Source organism: Erigeron canadensis, chromosome 1 (genome assembly GCF_010389155.1).
Source record: "Erigeron canadensis isolate Cc75 chromosome 1, C_canadensis_v1, whole genome shotgun sequence".
NCBI classification, from domain to species: Eukaryota; Viridiplantae; Streptophyta; class Magnoliopsida; order Asterales; family Asteraceae; genus Erigeron; species Erigeron canadensis.
The window spans coordinates 27025853-27035613 of record NC_057761.1 but is presented as its reverse complement, the minus strand read 5'-3'; the positions used below and the strand labels follow the sequence as shown (position 1 = coordinate 27035613).

The following is a 9761-nucleotide window of genomic DNA, read 5'->3' as shown; positions in this document are numbered from 1 at the left end:
GATCATCATCACCATCGTAATGCAAATCGTCAATTTCTTCATCTTCCGAATCGCTAAGCACGATCACTTCTCTCTGCTTCCAATTTTTCAATTTATCCTCGCGTTTTTGTTTTTTGAAATCGTTGGATGACAAGGTAACATTTGTTTTGTTGTTTGGAGTCATTGTGTTTGGACGTGTATATATTTTTATTTGTTTTCTATAAAATAAAAAACCTTCTCATTTTTAAAAAATTAGAAATAAAAAAGCATAAAATATTTTCTATAACCAAACGTACCCTAAGGGTCCGTTTGGTTGTAGAAAATGTTTTATGGTTTTTCATTTTTAAATTTTTAGAAAATCAGAAGTTTTTTTATTTTCTAGGAAAAAAATTAAAAATTTTAAAAATGCGTTCTAATTAGAAAAACTAGAAAATATGTTTGGGTTGTGAGAGGAAGGGAAATGGAAAATGAAAATAGAAAATAGAATACAAGGAAAAGATGTTATTAAGTTTTCTATTGAAAAGTGGAAAACATTGTTTTCTATTTTCTTGAAATATATTTTATGAAAACTATTATTAGAACGCATTTTCTGTTTCCATGTTTTCTTAGAAAACAAAAATGGAAAACAATGGTTGTTTTCCATAACCAAACGCACCCTAAATATCTTGGTTTGGTTATATATAATTTAAAACTTAATCAATTCATATATGTTATATCAAGTCTAACATAACACAAGCAATAATATTTACGGTCAAAGTTGAAATAAAAAGACTAAAATAAGTTAAAATAAGATACTTAATATGGAACAGAGGGAGTATAAAATTACTGTTGTTTAATTGGATAAGTGGATAGAGTATAACGATTATTAACAAAGTATTTTTTAGTTATTTACTTAATAGATAATACAGTATTATTAAAATTTTAATAAACGTAAAAGAGTTAATTGCATGATTCGTCCATGTGGTTTGTTTATTTTCTTGATTTACATCTCTTCTCGTGAATTTTAAGGTGTGCCTGGTTCAAACTAAAAAATGAAAAAAGGAAAGAAAAAAGTAGAGTATGTTTGGCATGAGCTTTTCAAAAGCTTTTGAAGAGGTTTAGCTTTTGATTGATTGTGAATGAAAAATTCCTGTTATACTAAAAGCTTTGTTTGGATATAAAGAGCAGGAGCTTTTATTTTGTAACAAAAAGCTTCGAAAGTGAACGTTGCCTTCATTAACGTTCCATATGGGCAGCAGCTTTTCTTGCATTAATTTACAGAATTACCCCTATTATATTTAAATTAGAATTTTTTATCCTCCTGTTATTTAGTGTAGATTTTAACTCCCTCTTCTCTCAATACGATACATTAATTGCAAGCAACACTCTCTATTTTGTGACTTCGATTAGTTACGATGATGATGGTTATCATGCTTTAAAGTTTTTGTTTTATTTTTATTTTTATTGTAGAATTGAACTTGAGATTTTTTATATATATGGTATCATTTTTTTGTTACTCACGTTACCGAAATTTATAAATATAAAACTTATCTATATATATATAGGGTAACAATCCAGTGAGAACACTTTTAAAATAAGAACGGTGAAAACACTTAACATCATTTTGATGCATTAAAAGTCCATAAAACTAACATAGTCCTTAACTAATTATCATTATTTAAGTGTTTAGCAACATATTGATTCGTCAAAATCGAAAAAATCACGTTTTTAAAATAAGAGTGTGTTGTGCATCCATCTTGGATGCATATTCATCAAAATGATGCATCCAACAAAAAAACGTGATTTTTTCGATTTTGACGGATCAATGTGTTGTTAAACACTTAAATAATGATAATTAGTTAAGCACTATGTCAGTTTTATGGACTTTTAATACATCAAAATGTAGTTTTTAAGTGTTCTCATTTGTTCTCATTTTAAGTTTATTCTCATTTGATAGTCACCCTATATATATATGTGTGTGTGTGTGGAAAAAGTGAGTGTGGAGTTGTCACACCACTAAGTTGGGTAAAAACCTCTCACATAATAATGTTTTAATATTAATGAATAAATGATGGACCCCTGATTTTTATGGAATAAAAAATCAAGATGTGAGAGATATTTCACCCCAGTTGGGTAGTGTTGTTCCACACATTACTTCCCCCTATATATATATATAGGGGATGGGAATATAAGGTTGTCGGGTATCTAAGCTTAGGTGTGGAACACTCATGTATTGTTTTTTTAATCCATTAAAATCATGGGGGTCCGTGCCATGCAATTATTCATTAAACACGAAATAATAAAATATTAGTATGTGAGAGATTTCACACTTAAGCTTAGGTGTCAAACAACCTTATATTCTTTTTTCCCGTATATTACTACTTATAAATTTTTTGAATGTTTGTTATTCTCTTAAACGTTTTTAGATTTTAAGTCAACTATTGTTTTTGTTTTCTGGGTAAGTGATAAATAAATTTTTAATGAAAAATTATTACAGTAATAGAGTTTTATAAAATACAACCCTAATTGGTGTAGTTAAGACACATATATAGTCAACATTTGTAATAAAATTAAAGAGTTAACTTTTGATATAAAAGTTATAACTTTTTTATATATACTCGTATTAACTAAAACCTTTAGATTTTAACATTTTCCTTATTTACACAACCTTATAACCTTATATCATAGTTGTTAATTTATGGCATTTTATATATTTAGTCAAAAAATTTCATCAATTTAGTAATCTCTTTAACGTCAACTTAAACTACTTTTATAACTTATGTTTGTCTTTTTTAATTTTTAGTTAAAAACACAACACAATACATGGTTTCTTATAACACTATTATGCTGTAAAAAATCATGCAATACCGTAAAAGCCATATTGTATGATATATCATCAACAATAAGAAAACAATAAAACTTTAAAAACTATTTTTTTAAGTTATATTTTTAAAACGGTTTAAGTTGGTTGGTGGTTCTAACAAAAGCAGTGACATCCAAGCGTACAATATGATATAGTTTGGAACCCGAAAACACCCCTGTAGATCAAGAGTGTGATAACATGACCCACAACTATTTATTATTTCTACATTCATTGCAAAGTACTCGTATTTGTTTCCACCAAATTTTCAACTAAGTAGTTGATAACCTTAAGATACCTCTTATTTTTGTTTACTAGCTCAAACTTTTTCATCTAGTTATTTGCAACATACATCATTCAATCATTAAAACAACTATACAACTCCTTTTACATTAATCACTTTTATATTAACACACACTACTCTGCTACCACCACCACCAATACCCATTACCGCCGTCGCCACATCGCCGTATCACGCGAACATTTATTTATTTATTATTACACATCCATTATGCTAGATGTATATTAAATAATAATAATAATAATAATAATAATAATAAAAAAAATCCCAAGTCAAAAGTGGAAAAAAATTCAAAAGTTGGGTCCCCATAAATTAAGGCCGTTGCCTTCAAAATCTGAATAAACTGAAAAAGTCCACATTCCACACTCCACACAACTGATGTTGATTTCCCAGTTATTACCCACATAAGATAAAACACACATTTTTCATTTCCTTCAAGTTTAACAACAATCAAACATCAAATTTACTCAAATATTCGCACACAAAAACTGAAATAATTTAACAAATATTTATTGCTAAATCACACACTAAAACCCCCTTTTGAAATGTCATCATATTCTATTGAAAATCAAAACCCTAACAATTCTTTACCACTAAATCTCTGGCTAAACAACCAAAAAACCTTAAATCGTGTCTTTTGTTCCGCCATTCGTCGCAAAACCCTGCCACAAATCGCCGTATCTAATGATTTCACCTCACTCATTTCAGATGAGACACTACTTCACATCCTGTCCAAGATTTCTGAAACATCAGAAAGGAACTCCAATTGTTTGGTTTCGAAGCGTTGGCTGAACCTGCAAGGACGGTTAGTAAGATCGGTTAATGTTTTCGATTGGGAGTTTTTAATATCGGGTCGTATGTTTTTTAGGTTTCCTAATCTTACCCATGTTGATTTATTGTATGCAAGTGTTGTTTTTAGTAGTACTAATTATGGTTTAGATTCGGGAGTTTTTGTTGGGAATGAAATGGGGTTGTGTAGAATAGGTGTTGATGAGTTTTTATGTAATGAAAATGTTTTTTTGCCCGTTGAAGAAGTTGATTTCGGGTTAAAAGTTTTAGCTAGTGTGTACCCGAATTTAAGGAGATTAGTGGTAGTGAATTGTAGTGAAATCGGGTTGTTGAGTGTTGCAGAAGAATGTCCTATAATGCAGGAGTTGGTTTTGCATATGTGTAATGATAATGTGTTGATTGGGATAGCGGCGTTTGCTAATTTGCAGATATTGAAGTTGGTTGGATTCGTTGATGGGTTTTATCGGTCTTTGGTTAGTGATCGAGGGTTGATGATTTTGGCACAAGGGTGTACGAGGTTAGTGAAGCTTGAGCTTCAAGGATGTGAAGGTGGTTATGAAGGAATTAAAGCGATTGGTGAGTGTTGTCAAATGCTTGAAGAGTTGATGTTTTGTGATCATAGGATGGATGATGGGTGGTTGTCGGGTGTTTCTTATTGTGATAATTTAAAAATTTTGAAGCTTGTTTCGTGTAAGGGTATTGATCGGAATCCTGGAATTGATGATGACTCCTTGGGGGTTTGCCCGATGCTTGAAAGATTGCATTTGGAAAGGTGTCAGCTAAGAGACAAGCAAAGTGTCAGGGCCTTGTTTCTTACATGTCAAACTGCGAGTGAAGTTGTTTTGAAGAATTGTTGGGGATTGAATGACGCCATTTTCTTTAATGCAAATCTGTGCAGGTAAAGTTATGTTATCTTTTTGTTTCCACATCGTTTCTAAAATATTCAGAATACAGCTGCTTAAGTCTTTTCAACGTTTAGGTTGGGAGTTTAAGTCGCTTAGCATATCAGTGAATGAGTATGCAGTTTGCGATTTAAATAACATAGTGTAAATTTTGCGACTTTATCATACACATATTAGGAAATTATTGATTTTCAGCTGGTAAATGCATATTTAGTATGTATAATATTGTTTGAATAGCTTTTAGTCGTGTAGGAAATATGCAATTTGGTGTTTTGGAAACTGAAATTTCTCGATCTTCATATATTTCATAGTCCAAAAGTAAAGGTAGCAAGATAGCTTGGATGGATAGGTTTCAATTCAAAAACGGGTCATTTTTCAATGTGGGTAGAAAACGGCTGGTTGAGCTGGATTGACCAGAGCAAAAGCTTTTTTTTTCTTACATTTACAGTTATAATCTAAATTGTGAGATTGAAGTATTTAGTTGATAGTGTGCATCAAAATAGAATTTGGGCAACTTTCAACCCGTTTGGCCAGTTCTGCATTTAGTTGTTTTTAGTCTTGTAGGAAATATGAAATTTAGTGTTTTGGAAACTGAAACTTCTCGATCTTCATAGATTTCATTGTTCAAAAGTAAAGGTAGCAAGATAGCCTGGATGGACAGGTTTCAATTTTGAAAACGGGTCACTTTTCAATATCGGTAGAAAATGGCTGGGTTGAGCTGGGTTGACCTGATCATCCCATTCACAAGTAGATTGGACTTCAAATTTCCATCACTTGACTGTAAAAGCTGTACTCAATAATTGAATGAACCAACTATGCCTCCACGAAATCTACATATAGTCAAATAAGCATTAGAAGCCACAGCCGACAAGATTGCTTAGCTTAGATTAACGCTATGTAGCAGCACCTGAAACAAGCTGTGTGACCTTCTAAGTTAACATCATTAATAACTTGTTTTATACTTATATTATTTTTCATAATAACATTTCACCACCTTTCATTTGTCTTAGACTCTTGTATATGTTACAAGGAGATGCAAAATGTTGATGTAAGATCCATTTACCAGATAGCTATGGCCACAAAACTGAATACCACGAACAACTTGTGTATAACTTTTGGTTTGGTCCACAGGAGGCTGAAATCTGTCTCTATAGAAGGATGCTCAAGGTTAACAATGCAAGGTCTCGAGACCGTGGTGCTTTCATGGAAAGAACTTGAAACCCTCCAAGTGATATCATGTAAAAACATAAAGGACGGTGAAGTCACTCCTTTGCTATCTGCCTTATTCTCTGATCTTAAAGATTTCAAATGGTGCCCAGGTAACGCTTATCTTACATCAACAAGACTCTCATCTTCTGACATTGGAAAACGAGGAGGTAAATTCTTCAAGAAGTTTCAAATATAAACATTTGGAACAGAATTTCAACTTAAGGACTTCAAACACACATGTAACGTCCCATTTGCCAACAGACTCCCATCTTTTCTCACATAGGAAAACATGTGAAAGTAGGAATCTGAAATGCTTTCATTTCGGTTCAAGAAATTCAAGCTTCTAATTTTGGTTAACACCCCAAATAGCTACCAATATGAACATTTGAAATTCGAAAGTTGAAGTTATTTATTTGACAGCACCAATTCCATAGTGTGCACGTTGCCTTGTATGTATCTATATGCTTTGTAATGTACGATTATTTCTGTATTCACTATAACAACACTCATGTATTGTACTAACAAGTCGAACATCTGCATAATAATGCATAATATGGAGTGAGTTCTTATATTCTTAGACAACATTGTATGAAAGCATACATGATATCTACATGGAAGTTAGTTTTTAAGAATCTTTGGGGGGGAAATGGGCTTTCTTTATGGCCCAGTAGTTGAATTTATCTTTTTTTTGCAACTATTATGTTTTCAAATTGTGTTACTAAACTATGACATTCATTGTAAAAGATATGGTAAGATGTCACTCAAAATAATGAAATATAGCATTCTGTGTTGATATGTTTTTCGTTGATATGCATTTTTTGGGTTTTTTTTTTCTTTTGACAAGTCAACAAGTGCCTCAAGCCCTCAAATTTGATCGAAGAAGTGATTTTACAAATTTTAGTTAGCTGGCACTGAAACGAAATTAGTTCAAACTTATTGGTCTAGCTTGGTCCGAGCCATATATAGTCCAAACTTGCTGGTTTAGCTTAATCTTCACAAAAAAAATTCTTTTAACGGTAATTAAGGAAAAGGAAAAAGAATTGCCCATTACCGTCTTTCACGGGTTTTTGGTCTCAATACCTCGACGGTATGGGGAGGTTAAAGTATAGACATACCTTACCTCTACCTAAGTAGAGAGACTGCTTTCAGGTTCTACCTAGATGGTAGAAAAGGACCTCTGATATTTGCATTGGATGAGGATCGTGTTGCAATATGATCACCTTATAATAAACGCATGTCCGGATTTCATTTAAGCCTATGGGGTTACACAAAATGACATGTTAACTCTATATATTTAATTAATGTATTAATGTAATATATTAATTAAACGATCATTTAAATAATTAATTAAACTAATTAAAAGTATTAATAGTGTTTAATTAATTAAAGAAAAGGTATTGTAGTGTAATTAGGAATTGGTATTGTTTTCTAAAACTACTCCATAGGGCCGAAAATCTCATACCATGAGATTATTTGGTCACCAAGTTTAAACCCCTTACATTAAAGCCTATAAATAGAGGGCTTAGGCTTAAGGGTTTTACACACAATTACACATACAATTAGTTGTAGGTTTTCTCTCCTCTCTTCTCCTTTGGTTCGATCGTAGGGTAGCAAAGAAAAGGGTTTTGAGTTTTGCTTAGTTCGACTTCAAGGGGTACAACACAACGGGTTTGTGAGTTCGTGATCGGGTACTAGCATACGATATAGGGGTGTCAAGTGTTCGATCGTAGAGGGGTTTTAGTTTAGACCCTATAATAATAATAATTATTATCAAGTTTATTGGAATCTTTGCGCAAAGGTACACATATTCTATTCATTACTTTGTTAATTAATATGATTACATATACATTTTTTATTCCACTGCATACTCGTGATTTGTTATGTGTTTACCTTCATATATTATAACAGATCGAACCTCTGACCGAGGTAAAGGGTGTTTAAAATCTTAAAAATTTGGAAATTCTTGGTGAACGAGCAATGATATATATTTGTAAAACAATAATATTAATTTATGGTAACTTTGGATGTAAATTAAAATTAATTTACTAATTTATTGTCATGTGGGATGGGACGTACGGTGATATATGTAAACTATCCTAATTAAAGTCGGTTAGCTTGTTACCAAATTTGTATAAATAAAGGCTTGTCACCATGTTTTAGATCATCGCATAAAAACCCATATATACAAATTAACTTTCGGTCGAATTAATTTTATCAATCCCATTATAATATTTCGTAATTAAGCAAATATGGCTACATGTACTAAGTTTATAGTTGTTAACCCAGATTGTATTTCCATCATAAACGCTCCACCAAGTGATCAAGTCGGTATAGTAGTTTACAGAAATTGGTCTCAATTTTCAACTACGACTGTCGTAACAAAGATCCAAGAGTACTCTCAAGACATTGAATCCGCGTTGATGGAAAGCAAGCTTCGTCGTTATACTTATCATGTCGAATTCACAAAAAACAATGATGGTTCCTTGAGGGCCATTGGTAGATATGAGGGAATAAAAGGCTTGCCATTGGGTTTAAAAGAGGTATATTATCATACAGCATCAAGTCTTGCACGATTTGTATTGGATTTATATTTTCTTTCGTTTGATGAAAAGTGTGCAAAACTACGAAATTCGCCAATGAAAAGGAGTGGTGCGATTTTTAGGCTTAGAGAGAAAGAAGAAGAGAACAAGATGTGTGAGCTTTGTCAACAAGAATACGAAGTCGATGATGAAATCCAATTATTGGGTTGCAATCATAATTACCATTCAAGTTGCTTGGAAACATGGTTGGTGAAAAAGAAAAAGGATGCATGTCCAATATGTATGACTTTGGTTTCTTCACATCACAAGTGTGTATCTGTATGGAAAAATTCCATGAGGGAGTAAAATAAAAATATCTATGTTAAAAAGTTTACAATTCAAAAGGGGTAAAGTCTAAATATCTTTCTTTTGATCAATTTGGAGATGTATGATTCTTTTCATTCAATTAGTTAGTTCGTTTAAAATTTAGTTCAAGGTACTTTGGTATGTATCTTGTTTACCATTAACCTTTGATTGGTCGGTTGTAAAGCTTTCTTCTTTGATTTCTTATACAGATTCTAAACATGATGTTATGAGTTTTATAATATTTAAGGCGTTGAATCTATATTTTATGCTTTTTAATCGATATGTTTATAACAAGACCGGGTTCATCACTTACCGTTTGCAGTTTAATTTGTCATTGTAAAACTCATATTGGAAGGACATTTTTAACATTTAGTTAGGACACCGTTTAATTATTTAAATTTAATAAATAATTAAAAAAGATATAGTTTTGTACAAAGTTGATAAATTCGAGTGTTTTGTACTTTAAAAAAATATACAGTAACATTTTAGCTCGTTTTTTATGTGCAATCTAAAAAGGATTGTCGGTCATCATATATTATTAACAGACATTATTATAGAAGCTATGAGAGCAATTTAATGAAGCTTGATGAAAAGCTTTTTTTAGAATAAAAAAGTCTTTTAGTAACTTGACACCATTGGAATTAAAGACCTTTTTTTTTAAATGATCAAGCTATTGATCAAAAGCTTTTTTCTAATTAAAATTCCTTTTTACCCCTCTTAAGTTTTATTTCTAACCTTGTTTATTTGTAACATCAATTTATACCCCTCTGAACATATTAATAAAAAGTTTTGTTTGATATGAATATTAGTATGAAAATATTATTATTAAAAATAAATTATGGATATTAAAAAGTAGA

The 9761-nt window shown here is 31.4% G+C and overlaps 1 protein-coding gene across 1 annotated transcript; it reads left to right on the top strand.

Moving 5' to 3' along the window:
* Window positions 1-3576: 3576 nt before the first annotated feature.
* LOC122585638 (F-box protein At5g07670-like) lies at window positions 3577-6794 on the top strand. Its single transcript, XM_043757766.1, has 2 exons — window positions 3577-4806; window positions 5942-6794. The coding sequence occupies exons 1-2, from the start codon at window positions 3665-3667 to the stop codon at window positions 6213-6215; spliced, it is 1416 nt and encodes a 471-aa protein (XP_043613701.1). The 5' UTR covers window positions 3577-3664; the 3' UTR covers window positions 6216-6794.
* The last annotated feature ends 2967 nt before the right edge of the window (window positions 6795-9761 follow it).

What these genes read in the sequence shown, in the direction of transcription:
- LOC122585638 (XM_043757766.1), top strand. Translation starts at nt 3,665, where the DNA reads ATGTCATCATATTCTATTGAAAATCAAAACCCTAACAATTCTTTACCA. An exon ending in TTTAATGCAAATCTGTGCAG is followed by an intron (nt 4,807 to 5,941) that starts GTAAAGTTATGT and finishes TTTGGTCCACAG; the next exon opens with GAGGCTGAAATCTGTCTCTA.